The sequence below is a fragment of the Centroberyx affinis genome, unplaced genomic scaffold (genome assembly GCF_046629955.1).
Source record: "Centroberyx affinis isolate AG114_WGS23_722 - 3 ecotype Tasmania unplaced genomic scaffold, CSIRO-AGI_Caff_v1 ptg003546l_1, whole genome shotgun sequence".
NCBI lineage: Eukaryota > Metazoa > Chordata > Actinopteri > Beryciformes > Berycidae > Centroberyx > Centroberyx affinis.
In genome coordinates this window covers 64,993-82,195 of record NW_027281483.1, presented here as the reverse complement: position 1 = coordinate 82,195, position 17,203 = coordinate 64,993, and the positions used below count along the sequence as shown (strand labels likewise).

The following is a 17,203-nucleotide window of genomic DNA, read 5'->3' as shown; positions in this document are numbered from 1 at the left end:
AGTGGAAGTGTCTTGTTCATGACCTGCTCACTCTATATCAATCTGGATCACAACACCAGACAAATCCCTACACTGGAAACTAAATGAAAAATGACTGATTTATAAGTATATTGTTCTATGGATGCATCGTATTACAAAAAAGATGAACTGAATAAAGGAGGAATTAAGGATTCAATTTTTTTAATCTATAGCCCTAAACTGTGTACTATTCTCTATAGCAAGTAGCAAGCTATGAAATAAATGTTTAAAAAATTTACAATTTACATTTGCACATGCACATTGTATAAGCAACATTGACCATTTTGATCAATATTTTGGTGTCATTAGTTGGTGTCATTATATAATAATGATAATGATAATGATAATTTATTTTATTTATAGAGCACCTTTCATACAAGGACAGTAGCTCAAAGTGCTTTACAGGATGGCAAAAGAAAACAGATAAAAGTGACATAGTATGACATAGTAGTAAAAGAAACAATAATGTTTAATATCTAACGATATTCCCTATGTCTGCCAGGTTCCCTGCTGGAGAGCTCCAACATGATGAGTAGTTTAAGCGGCTCGTACCCTGGCCAGCGTATTGGCGACCTGTCTTCCTGTGAGGTGACGGTGCTGAATCAGCTGAATGAGCGGCGCGACAGCACCACCAGCACCATCAGCTCAGCTTACACCTTGAGTCGGCGCTCCTCCGGTATCTCACCTTGCTACTCCAGCCGGCGCTCCAGCGAGGCCTCCCAGTTCGGTGGCAACCGCCACAACAACATCAGCTCGGCTGACTCCTACGACCCCATCTCCACTGACCTGTCCCGCCGCTCCAGCGAGGCCAGCCAGTGTGGAGGGGGCAGTATCAGCGGAGGTGGCGGAGGAGGTCTCCCGAGCCTGCTCAGTCTGACCCCGGCCCAGCACTACCGCCTCAAGGCCAAGTACGCTGCCGCAATCGGCGGCGCCCCACCTACCCCACTCCCCAACATGGATCGGATGAGCCTGAGGACCCGCATGGCGCTGTACAACGACTCCCAGGAGAGTTCATCCCACCTATTCCATCACCCACCCTCCATGGTCGTGCCCCGGCGCTGCAGTGACATCGGATACGGCACCCAGAGCATGATGCCCCACGAGGTACCCGCCAACCTGCCCCGCCGTGCCAGTGACCCAGTGCGTCGGCCCACCCTGGACCCCCTCTCCCTACCTAGGGTCCAGCGCTATAACAGCATGAACAGCATGAACCCGATGAATGCTCCATCTGCAGCAGAACGCTACCGGGGGCTGGCAACGCAGGGCTACACGCGTTCTGACGGCAGCCTGCAGCGCCACCCATTCGTCCCCAGGCCACCCAGCATTTCTGAGAATGTGGCTATGGAGAACATGGCAGTAGATGGGATGGTGATGGGGGGGGACCAGGGTGGGGAGGATGATATGGTGCTTCCTGATGACATGGTACAGTACCTCAGGTCCCAGAACACTGGCCCCACAGGCCACAACACAGGGCAAACAGACTACCATTCCAGCAACCAGACCCAGGGTTATCAGACAGGCATGCCCCCTCCACAGCAACCATTCTATGGGCAGAGGAGGATGGCCATGGTGGATGCCACAATGGCCCAGTCTGGACAGGACCTGCAGTCCTGCCACATGAGCCCCAGCAACGGCTCCCAGCAGCCCTTCCCAGCTCCATCGGACAACATGAAAAAGCATAACATGCCAGTGCAGTGGAACGAGGTGAGCTCAGGCACTATGGACGCCACAGCCAAGCTTGCCAAGCAGCAGCAGCATCCTCTCAGGGGGAACCTAGCCGTTGTCCAGCAGAGGCACAACTTTGGTTCCTTCCAGGCACAAGGCCAGGGCCTGGGCAGCAACCAGCAGGTAATGCCTATGAATCAGAATATGACTATGCAGGGGTATGCACACCGCAATAACCAGAGGATGATGAACATCTCCCTCCAGCAGCAGCAGCAGAGGCAATGCAGCAATGTGAACTTTAGCGAGCAGATGAGCCCCCAGCAAGGCATTGGCCAAGAGCCAATCCCAAACTCCATATCCGGGAACACTAGCATGAGACCTCCGTATAACGGTATGGCAGATCAGAGTAATCCAGAAATGCCATGTTACAGAGCAAGGACACAGGTTGATGGGTATCCTCATATGAACCAAGTGGAGCAGCAGCAAAATTACAATGTTCTCTCCCAGCAGCAGCCCAGTATCCATAATGGAGGCAGAGGTATGTTACAGCCCAGGCCTCCCATGGAGCCCAAGTCTGTTGCCAGACAACACGCAGGGTCCAGCACGATGCAACAGAGCCGATTCCCCCAGTCGTCTGATTCCAGCCACAGTCGTGCTAATAACACCTCGGAGGCCAGCCCAAAGAGGCCCAGCGGGTCAGCGGCCCACAATGGCACCTCTGAGAACCCCAACTCTGCCATGTTCTACACAGGTCAGATCCACATGTTCGAGCCTAATTCCGCCAGCTTTGATGACCCCATGTCCCCCTGTGCCAGCCAGGACCCTGCTAGCAACGACAGCACGGCTGCAGCCAACATGGCATCTCCGGGAGTCAACCAGGTCACCAGCAGCACGGTGGATTCTTCCACTGGTGGCTCTGGTGCCACGGAGCACGCCCAGATCGACTTTGACACCATGCTGGACGACGGGGACCACTCCAGCCTCATGTCGGGCACGCTGAGCCCCGGCCTCCTCCAGAGCCTCTCCCAGAATTCCTCACGCCTCACCACCCCTCGCAACTCCGTCACCCTTGCATCCGTACCGGCAGGGATCGGTAACATGGCCATCGGTGATATGAGCTCCATGCTGACAGCCTTGGCTGAAGAGAGCAAGTTCCTCAACATGATAAGCTGAGAGCGATTGAACACCTCATGATCCATCCAGTCTTAACCATTTCTACATCAGGAATATATGGACTACAGAAAAAAAAAAGCACTGATTGAACAATGCGAAACTGGTTATTTCAAGAGTTTTTCCGACATTGTCCATAGTATCTTATGTTTATCCTGTAATATTTGCTTCAGATTATTGTATGTTGCGTTGAAAAGTTGAAAGTAAATATAGCAAGGGTTAAGGATCATTTTCTATCACTATTTGTTAAAAAGCCATACTTTTTATCTACAAATATATGATAGACCAGGGTATATAAATGCATCTACAAATAATGGCCATTCAGTATTTGTTGGTGTAATAGCCCTTTACAAAGCGGTGCACTGAAAGCAGTTCACATAGTGCCTTGCTGACGAAATCAAGGTTGAGCATTTTGAACACAATGAACTGACATGCAAACAAAGTTACCAGGAAATGGACATGATATGGAGATATCAGATAATATTTTCTCATTATGACCTTTATGTTTATAGATTATACTGTATGGTACTTGCTTTAAATTATGCTAAAGACTCAGTTTGATGTTTAAACATGAACCAATGTGGTTCTACAACGTTATGATCCATGGATATTAAGTGCTTTTGGAGCGCGGTCCGAGCTCTCGGGGATGGCATTGTAAAATCAGATTTCCTTCGGTCGCCCTCTGGAACGGAGGCATTAGCTCTCTATGGGCCCATCTCACAAGGATGAATGATTGAGAAGGACAAGGATATGCCTCTGTGTTAGTCTGTCAGGGCACATGGACCCCCGTGTCTGACGAGGAGCATTCTCTAAAAGAATATACAAGTACCTCTGTGTGTTCCCAGTAGAGATCCAAACCTAATTAACACATTCATACCACCCCCCCCCCTCCCTGCAGCCCGTACCTCCCCTGGGCTCTGGATGAACTACAGAGGGTCCAGGACGGGACTCAGACTTTGATAATGAAATCGTGTTTAGGACAGAGCGAAGATCTAGCCCTGCAACCTCCTCAGTCTTGTTATGTTTGCTGAATTTGAAAGTAGCCTTTAAAATGTGTGTGTACGCTACCATCCACTTTTACTATGCTCAGTGTGTGTGTGTGTGTGTGTGTGTGTAAGTGTGAGTGTGTATATAGCTTTTGTACATTTCAAATACAGTATCTCCTTTTTTTCTGTTTAAATCCAAAAGCCTTGTGTTGTGTCTCCTTTGAAATCACATGACCCACATGAAAGTAAGTGTCGTTATTTAAACTCCAACCAGGAGCTAATGAATTCCAGGCAGCAGAAAAAAACATTGTGTCAAAAGGACTCATCTCTGGGTGTGTGTCACTGAATGGATTTATGTAATTTTTTCTGTACTAATCACACACGTGAAGACCACTGTAGCCATGCTGATCAGGCTTAAACCCTATGCTCATGAAAATACTATTAATCACTGTGTCAACTAAAGTCCTTTAAAACAAACGTACACATCACACTAATTTTTTGAATTATTTTAGGAGCTATAGCATAATTAGAAAACACTAATTGATAGGGCGTGAAGGTACCTAATTTGCAAAAGTTAATCTCCCATTTTTGCATGCTCCATTTTTTGTCTGAGAGCCATTTCACCCTAGATTGCTCTAGGATGGCTGTAGTGCATATGCTTGAATAATGGAGGGGCAAAGTTTGTTTTCGCTTTGAAGCCCTGTCTTTCATCTCCATACATCACAGTGCATCTTTCTACCTCATACTCTGCTAATGAAAAGATAATGTGTATCTTATGGGGGCTTCTGTAGTTATGTTTTTGTATCCCCAATTCTTCGCTGTGCTTGCAAGAGCAAAAAAAAAAAATTGAACTCCTGTCTGAAAACTCAGGCGAAAAAGGATACTCCAAACGCTCAAAATGCATACAGAGCAGTTTCTAAAGTTAGCTGGCGTGTTGTCCAAAATTAACAGTGGCAGGCAGGCCCCGAGGAAACGATTTTGGGAGCAACATAAAACACGGTATAGGAAAGGAGAGAGAGGAAAAGAGGTGGAGCAAGAAAGAGGAGAGGAAAAGAGAGAGAGGAAAGAAAGAGAAGAAGAGAGCTAGAGCAAGTAAGAGGAAGGGAGAGAGAGACAAGAAAGAGCTAGAGAGAGGGGCAAGGGATGGGGGGGGGGGGGGGGGGGGGTTGAGCAAAGATGCATTGAGTGCTAAAAGAAAGAGAACAAATGATTTTTAATTTGACAGCAAATTCAGCTGAGGACTGGTTTGAAGTGGAGCCCACTGATTGCTCTTGCCACCGGAATTCCTTATTCTTTCAGAGAGAGGATGGGAGAAAAATAGCCCCGGGGTAAGGAATCTCACCAGAGAGGAGAACAAGAGGTTAGTGAGGCAGCCGAGCTGATCAGAAATGGGCAAGGCGCTTATTAGACAAGCACACAGATGAGGTGAGATAGTGTACAATGAGGCTGTGGAGCACACAACCACATACACAGTACCCAGACGTTGCCTACGGTGCATCCATATGTGAATACTTAAAGCCAGGGCAAAAGGGTCGTAGTTCATAGAGGCTGTTTCCCTGGACAATGCTTACCACAATACTGAGGTTTAGAGTGAAGAGTTTCATTCCAAAGTGAGATATCAACCCGTTTGGAACACCAGCTCAAATTATTACTGACATGAAATGAAATCTCAATATGGAATATTACTGAAGCTATCCGAAGGGCTTTACATATATGTTAGTTACGTATAGAACAATGAATATCAGGTAACATTTACTTTCTCAATGGTTATATAGTGTTATATGAATAAAACCCCTCAATCACTCAAGCACATCTGATCTTGAACCATTTGTGACCCTAAACCGATGAGGGTATATACTATGTGATGATTTGGTCCCCAATAGTTGCTGTGCATGCAGCATTTCCCGATAGCCAGAGAGCGATATCATAGACAGTCTCCACACCCAAGGAAAAATATTTGTTTCTTACATCTAAGAGGTTACAGTGACCCACAAATTAATTGTAGACTTCAAAACATGTGGAGCACATGCAGAGAGGTAGTTGTAATGCTCAATAATATTTGTAGTGGAGCAAGCATAAGACATTCAGATCTAATGATTCAACACCAGTCTTCTTCATGTTTTTTTTTGTGTTTTTAAGCCACACAAACATCCCAATCCTCCCGTTCTCCAAGGCCTAAACACACTGGAGAGGAGAAGGGGAAGCATCCCATCTCCATCTCTGGAATCCCCTTCCTGTCTGCTCAGCTGTCCCCAAGTTGGCCAACCACTCACTGTAGGGCTCTAAAACATAGCTGCCCGGTAAGCAGAAGGCATTCAGAGGACGTCAGCTGTTGATTGAGGACGTTCACCAGACAAAACAGCTCACCAGAGGTGCACAGGGTTAAGTGGATGACAGATTGTTGTCCTCAGCTGACCCACAATGTAACAAATGCAATCTTAGTGCTGAGATGCTACTGGGAAAGCCAGCTAGTGTACATGAAAATAGCTTATCATATAATGTACTCATAGATTAAAAGTGCAATAAGTAAGATTTTTACTGTCTCATACCACAAAATCACATAGATCTGCAGGGGGTTGATAGGATTATTGATCAATACCAATGACTCCACAGTTACTTCACCAGGTGCTGAGATTTCTGACTTTCAAAACAAAAACCCCCCACCCTTTTACTTCTCTTACTTGCTCAGTGATGGAAGACGGTGCTACATGTGAGCAACTGGTGTCACAAAAGCAAAAGACAAAGCAGTACAAAAGACAAAGCAAAGACAAAGCAGTACTACCACTGCAGCATTTTGCATCATGATATATTATTTGTTCACTAGATGTTTCTGTTGGATCTCTGCTGTAATTAGCTAGCTTACACATCTCTACTGTGAAAATGTGACTTTATTATTTGTGTCAATTACACGCCATCTTTAACTTATTTGTGGTTAATTGCCAACCATATTAGATTTAGTTTGGTGTCAGTGAACCTTTACAGCTTCAATGTGCCTTATAAGAGGAATTCATGTTTTTATGTATGTTCACTAGGGAAAGCATCTATTGCTTTAGTAATCACTCAAAATCACCATATCCCCCAACTCTTCCCACTTGGGGAGAATTGAGTTACTCAGCAGTTCACCAGATCCCAGTGGTGTGTGAACAGTAGCACATTGTTTGTGTTGACAAGCTACTATAGGGCCTTCTCAAATCCACAGTTATAAGAATCTTTTTGTTGTGCCAGGGTTAGGAGTTTGATCACGACTGGGTCCACACATGCATGGTGCTGTAACACACTTTGGATAAAGGTGTCCACCAGTTTGCATATGTTATACTGCAATGTTGTGAATTTAAATTGCTTTTATGAAAATGTCAGTGGGGCAGCAGGACAAAATTCTGAATGAGACTGATAGAGAGATCATGACAGTACAGATTAAAAGTCATTCCATTCAAACGTATCTGGGGCTATTTGAAGAAACAACGGAGTGTGTCACATTTTGCTCTCTGACCTCTGAGGGCAGGTCATCATAATAAAGCAATTCACTGGACTGGGGGCTGCCGTGTCCTTCTCCCAGGGCTTGGTTCAGTCTCTCATCAAAGGCTTCCTGCGTGGAGCCCTGTGCCTACTGAGATCAGAGGGACGTGACCCGCGTCTGAGTCAGGGTTACCTACTCCTCCTATAGAGCCTTGGCCTATCCTGCTGCAGCCCCTGAGGGCAGAGTGTGCCCCGCTAAACTCTGGAAGAGCAAGAGTTATGATCAAGCCGTCCAGAGCCTAGGGGATGTCTGCGATGAAGGGCCGCATTGTGGCCTTCCCCGGGGGTGTAAGAGTTGAGGGGCAGTCCCTAACCCAGATCGCGACCTCTCTTAGGTTATCCTCTATAGCTGGCCAGAAGGCAGGTCAGATGCTATGAGAGCTGTGCCATGAGTAGGCCATTGAGGAATGCCACCGTTCGACTGAAGCCGGGGGGATCTTCTGATTGAAGGCTTATGTGAGCGAGAGTGAGAGGCGGGAAGGGATGACCTCGTCTGAGCTCTCGGTCAGCGAGGTTTAGAGCTCCTCTTTTATGCTTTTTAGACTTTCCCTTTTCCTGTTGTAATTGGCGCAAGAATGTACACCCACTCATCACCCCACCCACTGCATTTCCCCTTTGAAATGGATGATGTAGCAGTGTTCGCAAGTCAGGCTAATCCTTAAAGCATAAGTGCGTATTCACTATTGTCTGTGGAGCACAGAGCCATAAAAAAAACAAAAAAAACAAATTACTGTTACAAATGGCATAATATGTACCTATGTTTTCGAAGTTAAAGACTGATACTGTACATCTGTTATTGTGGCAAAGAAAAAATGTACTGGGTAAAGACCACAGGGAGTATGGGCAGTTCCGTTTTTGCTAATGTTCACTTGGTTTGGCTCACTCATCTTTTCTCCTGGCCACATTAACCCAAGCACCTCCCCAAACTGTGAAAACCCTCTCATTTCAGTGTTTTTGCTTCTTCTGGAACAAACTCACTAATACGGCAAAGACGGTTTCCCACCCAAAACCTGAACCCTTGACCTTGTTCAGGGGATGGGAGACCTGTGCTGTAGCCGCCGATTCTCCACAGTAGGCTAAAGATGTACAAGCCTGCTGTGGAGGGACTAGTATTTTCACGTCCCCACCATTGTAATTATACACTGGAAACGCCAACTGAAGTTAGAACAGCTGAGCGCAGCTGAGAGATAGTAGAACAACTGGGCTTTAAAGAAGAAGCACTCTCCTCCAGAATTTTACCCCCGTGACCTTACAAACAGACTCTACTTTCAGGTGTTTCTTTTCCTTTGACCACATAGGAAGGGATCAGGGCTGGGATTCCTTAAAGCAACTTAGCTCTAAGATAATTTTCGTGCCATCGTAAATCAATGGAACAAAGAGGATCTTGGTGCTAGGATGCATTTGGGAAACCAACCCCAGCTAAGGATTTGGGGTCAGTTACCTTCAACTGTAGTAAGAGTCCCCACAGGTGACTTCAGTTTAGCATCAGGCCCGACCATACCATCTCACAAGTATCATATATTCCCCCCTCTGTTCCCCAGGGCTGGAGGCAGGAAAGGGGGTCTGATGCAGCAGAAATCAGCCCAAACAAAACACAGATTGTTTCCCTCCGTACAATGCACAATGGTCCACTTGCCAAATAAAGTTCCTCTTTTCAGCACACACGGCACGGTCTGTGTAGAAATGGTAAACCACTGTGGCATTGTTAGGGGCAAGGAACCAGTGTTGCATATGTCCTGGAAATAGTGCCAACACGTGGGATGTCGTCTATTTCGAGATACTACTGCTTAAATCACTGAAATTTGGTTAGACTTTACCTAAAAATGCATAAAAGGTTTCTCAACATCATCTATTCAAAAGTCTTTTGCCAAGGAAGGCTAATAGATAGGTTAGGACTATCTCATTATGCTAATTGGTAAACATAATAAAAGGGAAATTAAACTATTTATCATCACCCTTAAAGCCCTTAAATTTAGTGCTGATATCATACTGATTCCAAATATTTGAATATTTTTATTATATAAGGTGATTGCATTGTAATTACATGGTAATAGGGAGACTAAATGACCAAATACAGTATGCAGTGTCAAATGCAGTGCACAGCTTTTAGAGACTGAAAAGAAATCAAGGGGCACACAGAGTGTCATGAGTTAGCACTTAATCCCTTTGTCTCGATGCGTGGTAGAGCATGTAGCTGCTCACAGAGGCCAGTTTTGAAAAGCTTTTCCCCTCATCATATACTGTGCATACACTGCAGAAAAAGAAATTCTATTCTATTTAATAAAATTTTTACTTCCTGTCAAAGACGTGGCGGAGCGTCAGCGCCACTGGGATTTGCTCCAACAGCATTTTAAATGTCCATCGCCCGAGGTGCCTTGAAGACGTTTCGATTGATAATCACTTTAACAATCTAAACGACGCCACGTGAGGAGCAAATGTTCTGAACATACATTGGTGGAATTACTTCACTGTTTTACAGACGGTTTTGCCTATTTTTTCAATAAATGTATATATATATATTAGTTACATTGAGGAAGACGTTCCTTCTTTGCATCTTTTATCCATAAGATGATGAAACAAACACACACACACACAGAGAGAGAGAGTTATTTGTCTGGTTATGAAAAATGCATCTGTAAATCTCATGTGTGCTTATTGAGATACTGCGTGCGTGCATCTCTGCCCTCATGTACCCGTCTCATACAGCGAAGCTTTACTAGGAATGCTAAATCAAACTCCAGTGGCCATGGCTGTGGATTTACCCCAAATGGACTCCAGCTGGAGAGCTGCGTTTCCCAGCTGTAGTGCGTTGCTCTTTGGCTCTGCTGACAACCTCTGCAGGCACGCTGACGAATCCTTCACAGACTGTGGGGTCAAGTTGGCCCCCGGACGCCAATCTTAGGGTTGGCTTTGCATTTTTCTACTGAATGGTTAAGGTTAGGTACCCCTTGACATACATGCACAAACTTAGACATGAGCAAACATAGACATAGACAGAAACACACACACATACATGCACACCAGACCTGGGTCAGGTAGCATTTACAAATAATTCTATAATTTATTTTAACCTGTTTGGAGGACAAGATGGGTGGGGTTTCCCAGATAGAGCAATACTATGAGTGCCAGAAAATTAAGTCTATTTGAAAATTAGTTTAGTATTCTTTTATGTAACTTACATTTTATCAGACAATATTAAATATTGCAATGCAGTACGCCCCAATCATCCAGTGCTCCAATTAGGTTAAAACAATTGTAAAGAATTATTTGCAAATACTATTGGACCCAGATCTAATGCGCACATGCACATTCATGCACAGGTGCACATACGTACGTCACAAGAACCACAGGTGTCATGGGGTTCTAGGTATGTAATATGCATGGTGTGATACTTAATGCAAAACAGCAACTGGTTTTCAATGCCTCAACATCTGTTTACCACTTGGTGTTTTTGTACCATAAAATATTCTCTTATGAAACCAAATAACAACACCAAAGGTATGATCTAATCTCAAGATGCGTTCATGTATGAGTGTGTTGCAGAAAGCAGGCCTCCACCTGTGCAAAAGCAGACAAAAACTCCACATAAACACCACATTTCTCCATTTTGTTTTTAGTTGCATCCTTCCCAAAGGCCTGGAGGAAAAACACTTACTACTTAGCTTTTAGTGTAACTCAGGTACAGTGTCAAAGTCCTCACTGATATCTCGGCTTTTAGCACTCAGAAGTGTCAAAATGTCCCATTTTAGGTGGCAAAGCATTATCACACATCACATCTCTGGCTACATGGGTGGGGTTGCCAGGGAGCAGCGTTATGACTGGCAACAAGGTACTTCTACTAAAGGCTCAGATATCCATATACCCCACACAGCTGCACCGCTATTCTGAAACATTGCGTTTAGCCAACCGTTACCCTTGATAGACTGGAATCTGCATCAGAAAACAGTGATCTAAGTATCAATCACTGACACAGAAACATTTGGCCATTCACTCATGGTAAATCCACCATGATCGTGCTGCGCTTATGCATTCTAACCTCTAATTGTATATCCAGGAAACCGACCATTATATTCTGTGACAATTATGGGGCCGGTCGCAGAGGAAACTTGATTCCCAGGGCCTGAGGTAGGCCCCTCCCGGCTCTCAGGACTGATGAGGGTCTCAGATGTGGACTAAATGGAGTCAAATCAATCTGCTGTAATCACTGTCCCACGCAATCCTCTGATGTATAAACAAAATCCTCTTTAAACTGTATGTGTTTACAAGCTGTGTGGAATACTGAAGTATTACTGTCATGTATGTTTATTGCCACCGTGATTGTCTGACCATTGTTGTTCAAGTTTCCCAACACCAGCAGCCACTGTGACAGACAATCATTTCATTGCTTGGAGGGTCTATTTAATTCAATGGCTGGTGAAATAACAAAAGTGAGTTGTCGAATTATGGGCTTTAGACAAAAAAGTTAGCTTCCCACCCTGGACTCACTACTCCTTATTTTCCATTTATTTTATTTAATTATTTCAACAGAAACTGTGGTTTTTCACATCTAGCTAGCCAAAGAGAGAAATTTTTACTTTTGATAAAAAGACAGAATCTGCCTTTGAATGTAACTTTGACCCATAATTTAAGATTCAATGTCAGATTCTGCCTGTTTGCACAAATATCTCAGTTACAGCTCTGTTTAACTCAATTTCACATTTCACTCTATTTTATACTGAGTCTCGTTTTTTGTTTTTTTTACCAGTGTATATATGGCCTCATTCTCTTCTACCACTGACTGCTGGAGAGGATAGCAGCCTTATGGGTGGATGATGAGAGGATCTTGGGAGAGCATTGCTCCGGCCTTCTCCTCTAAGTCCACTGTTTGAACAAGGTCTCAGAGGAGGAAAGGCTTTCTGGTCCTGGGCCAGTTGTACAGGGAAAAAAAATGGGACTGGGGCTTAACGGGGATGATTGTCCTTTAAACGGGATCCAACTGCTGGTTATAAGTATGTAAGGAATGTCGTTTAAGAGTGTTATACACACACCACACACATTTGCTGTGTAAGAATATGATTCGCTCGAGGAACTTGTGTCATTTCAAGAGCAATTAAACTGATTATGTATGGTGCACCAGGCTGCTTAGTTCAATGCAGAGATTGAGCAATCATAAAAACCTCACTGCAAAATGAGACTAATGAATAACTGCTTGCAGCTTGCATACTTCTTATTCTTTGCCATAGTAAAAATGTCACTCTTAGACTACAGTACAGAAACACTCCTCAGCTATGGTAAATCTACTAATGCCTACATACATAAACACGCATACTGTACCCAGACTACTGTAAACACACAAGCCTATGCACTCTATACCTGCGGAAATATTTCTAACCAATATTTTCATGGTAATTACTTTTTCCAATCAGATTAGCCTAGTCCATAAATCTGTACTGCCACCAGGGCACGAAAGCCATTGAATGACAGTCTTGATGGAGCCGTCATGTGAGCTGGCAGTGGTACAGGGCCCCTGACTGAAAAAGCTGTTCTCTCTGCTCAGACTGAAAAACCTGCTTTGTGCTGAATTAAAAAGCCCTCGGTGGTTTTTCTATTCTCCTCTGGAACCGCTGTCTCTGTGACAGCGGTTCCAGGAGCCAGACCCTCACCACCACCCCCCCTTCCAGCCCCAGTACCCCCGCCCCCCTCCCATTTTTGGCCATTAGCAATCCAGAGAGGGACGTTTCGCTGAAAACAAACAACAACAAACAAAAGAGCAAAGTGGGGCGAGGAGTGCGGAGGGGGGGTGCAGAGGCAGAACTTCTGTGTGAAATAATTGCGAGGAACAATTTCAAACAGATGTCCGTTTGGACTTGGCCCTGGGCTCGTGTCCCCGTTAAATATAGTGATTTGATTGGAAAACAAGCAGCGTGAGATGGGCTGGCGGCCAGCGGGACCATTCGGGGGTCTCTAATGACCCCCAAGGGTCGAGGGGTCGTCGGAGTAAAAGCAGATCAGAGAGGATGTGGGGCCGGCAGCCAGGACAGGGCCCATAAATCTAGCCCATTCTCAGAGGAAGCTATCTTTTTTCACTCCGCCGTCAGAATTAAAACACAATCACAATCGTCACATTGTGCTCCCGCCAGCGCGCAAAGGTTATAATTCAAAGCTAGCAGACGTAGAGTTGAGAGGTGGGGTTGGGTGGTGGTGAACTGTTGGGAGGAAGGTCAACAGGGTCGTGTATTTTAGGCTTGAGAACTGCTGCTCAGAAGGTTGTGGGAAACTGTCCTACAGATCCATATATTAAAATCCATGATCACTATGACTATGCTAACATAATTTGGCCGTATTTGGAAAACCAACTGCAATGGTGCCTTCTGCGGTATGCTGTCGTCTGCTGTATTATTTGCCGAAATAAAGATATATCCGAATGAACAGAGATCAAGTCAGCTTTTCACACTGTAAAATTACATAGCGAGGAAGTGTTTAGTCCAACAGTCTCAATCCATATCAAGATCACCGCAACAATGTATCATGAGAACCCTGCTGAAATACGGTAACTAAATGACATGCATTCCAGACAGGGAACAGCACTTGTAAAGGCAAATCTCTGATGGCAAAGTTGACCATGGGTTATTCTTCCAATTTTCAGCCGGCTCAGCATTTCAGAGATGTTTTAACATAGAGCGGACAGCTGCACTTTATGGCAGAACGGAGCAAGACGATCAGGATCATTTTCATCCCTCGGCCATTGAGGAGACCCACGTGCCTTTCAATTCTTCAAAAGTAAAAACTTCATCAGGGTGAGAGAGTGAAAGAGAGAGGGGGGGAAAGAGAAATGGTTTTCTTTCCCTCAACAAAGGGCTTAGTCAGACTGGACTACTCACTGAGACCAGTGTTACACAGCTCTGATACGCTCTCTACAGGGGAGGAAGTAGTATGTCAAACACTGGAACCATAAGTTGAGACGGTTGAGTGCTACAAGTACCTGGGAACAGTGATCGACTAGAACTTGAACCATGACCTCAACACATCTGCAATCTGCAAAAAGGGCCTGCAGAGACTTCACTTTCTGCGCAGACTGAATACTTTTAATGTGGACAAGACACTGATGGCTTTATTTTACAAATCCTTTATTGAGTCTATTTTAACCTTTTGTTTAATTTCTTGGTATGGGAACCTTACAGTGCAAAACTAGAAAAGTGGAGATACAGCTCCCCCAGAGTAAAAAGCAATAGGTTTAAATTTTCCTTTGTTCCAAGTGCAATAAATGTGCTTACAGTTTTTTCTGAATGCTTAAACACTAACAGTGATTCTTGAAGCACTATCTCTGAAACCATTAACACTTGTAGCCAATGCATTTACCAAGTGTGCCAAACTGAACGCACATTCTGTGCTTTACACTCAGTTTGTCATTTTATAACACACTTTTTGCAAAACTGTAAACACAACTCACTGCTTTACGCTCAGTTTGCAATTTACACACTTCTAGCAATACTGTAAACTTATGGCCAGATAGCCTATTTTTTTCTGTTCTGTTCAGTTTCTAGCACAAATGTTTTTGTTTTCTTCTACTGTGCTTTTGTTGTTTGAGGAGTGTTACTGTAGAACATTTTGAAAAAAAAATAACTTTTTCCCCTTATTTGTATTGATAGTGTGTTATGTTCGGAATACACATCCATACTTTACACATTTGGATACCTGTGTGTATGTGTGTTTACTACATGTATGACAAAACCTTATTGCAAACTGCTATGCCCAGCAGACAGAATAAGCAAAAGCCACAAGTGTTTTTCATTTATACTATCAGTGTGTACTTGGTGCTTCGTGTGCTTATTCAAATGATGGTTTGTGTGTACTGTATTGACGCAAAAACACAATTTTTAAAAGAGTTTGAAGAGTTTTGCAAGAATTGTTTGCTTTTGCAAGAGATGTAGAATGTTTTGCTGGTTTGGTGTAAGGTTTTGTGGTTAGTGTGTAGAGTTTTGCAAAAATAGCCTATAGTTTCAAAGATAGTGCCTAAACAATCAGAAAAAACTGTAATTTGCACTAAACCTTGACTGCATTGCTCAGCAGCACTTTATTATGGCTACCATTCCAATGGTTTGATACTTTTAATGAACAGATACATTTTTTGGTTGTTTGCTGTAACTGTGATTGTTGTGTTGTGATTAATGTCCCATGTCCTCTTGTATGTTGTGTTTGTGTTTTTGCCCTCTACTGCAAACCAAATTTCCCCTCGTGGGACAATAAAGATCTGAAGTGAACTGAACTGAACTAAGATTTGCTCTGACACACACACACACACACACACACACACACACACACACACACACACACACACACATACAGTGGCTTCAGTCAGATTCAACCATGTCTATTGAGCTTGAAGTAGTTCAGTAAAATCACAGATCAAGTTTAATAAACTGCTGAGAATGCTTGCAAAGTTGTTAAAAAAATTGAATCTAACAAACGACTTGCATATTTCCCAGCATTACATTATGCTTAAATTCAATTTCTACAAACATTTCCCAGCTTGCATTATGCTTAAATTCAAAGTCATTGAATCAAATATTTATAAGAACCTTTAGTGAAACCTCTCTTTGAACCCTGATAGCACTTTCTGGTTTCTACTGGTGGAAAAATCCCCACAGAGATCATAATGTTACCTGTATAAATATTAAGCACAATGGTAACAGTTCTGTTTTCTGATCACTAGAGTGGCATTAATGTATAAAGACAACTAGAAATAATTAGTCACTCCTTGATCATTCATTCAATTATAGCTAGTTAGTTTGAGAAAGAGTGTAAAACTTTTGTTGTTCCTGCTCTGCTGCTTTCATTCAGTAAACAAGATGATGTAACTGAAAGATACTGAGATGTTGACCTGGAACATTACTAGTCCGCATTGGCATTGTGAACTGGTGGGAATTTAACTGCACTGGAATTTGCAGACCGACTTGATTTAAAATTCCAAACCATTCATTTTTACATTACTAAATAACCTGCTGTAGGAATCAAATGCGGTTTCCACTGGAAAATACACATTCAAAATGACCCTCCTGAAGAGATGCAGTAACATGACAGACTGTAACAGGCTTGCTTTAACTCTCCGCCCCATATAAAGATGTAGCTCCGTTCGCTGACAGGGAGAAGCAGAAGGAGCATAATGTTTCACTCACTTGGACCTTGCTGACCCTTGGTGCCCGCGGCTCCTTGTAACACACAGCGACACCATGCCATCTCCAATGGTCCCTCGCACCAGCGGTCTACAATATACTGTGGTAAGGACTCCCTTATCACCAGAATGACCTCTTGACCCCTAGTAGATGACCTGCAGAAGATTGCTTTCAGCCATGTGTCACAGCGCTATAATACTTTTGGCTAACATCTGACACATATCGACAAGAAGACAGCATGACCGAAACACTAAATACTTACACGAATGACTAAATTAATTATTATTGCAGTTCTGTGACCACGCTGCTTTTACAGTGTTTAACTAACTAACAAATGTCATGAGGAGATACATGGGCAACGTTTTGAATCAGCTGGGCAATGTTGCGGTCTGCAGGGATAGAGAAACAGATCCACACTGTCTTGAAATATTGTCTGTGTATTACAGCATTTAATGTGATCTCATTCCTTTTTTACCTGTAAAGACAAGGAAGAAAATCTCAACATTAAAGAGTAACTAAACGCCAAACCCAAGTGAAAAGTAGGGTACTGAACTTCCAATCTGCTATCTCTTTGGTCTTTGGTGCCAGGTGATGTCACCAACTGTTGTACTCTACAGAAGGTGACATCATCTGGCACCAAAGATGTCAGGCATTATCACAAATTTGGGTTTGGGGTTTAGTTACTCTTTAAAACCA

General features: G+C 43.7%; 1 protein-coding gene across 1 annotated transcript in view; it reads left to right on the top strand.

The window, feature by feature from the left end:
• gli2a (GLI family zinc finger 2a) overlaps window positions 1-4,040 on the top strand; it is a 38,756-nt gene extending 34,716 nt beyond the window's left edge. Inside the window, exon 12 of the mRNA XM_071539992.1 lies at window positions 521-4,040. Coding sequence (XP_071396093.1) covers window positions 521-2,856 — 2,336 coding nt within the window. The 3' untranslated portion in view covers window positions 2,857-4,040. The remainder of the gene's footprint in view (window positions 1-520) is intronic.
• The last annotated feature ends 13,163 nt before the right edge of the window (window positions 4,041-17,203 follow it).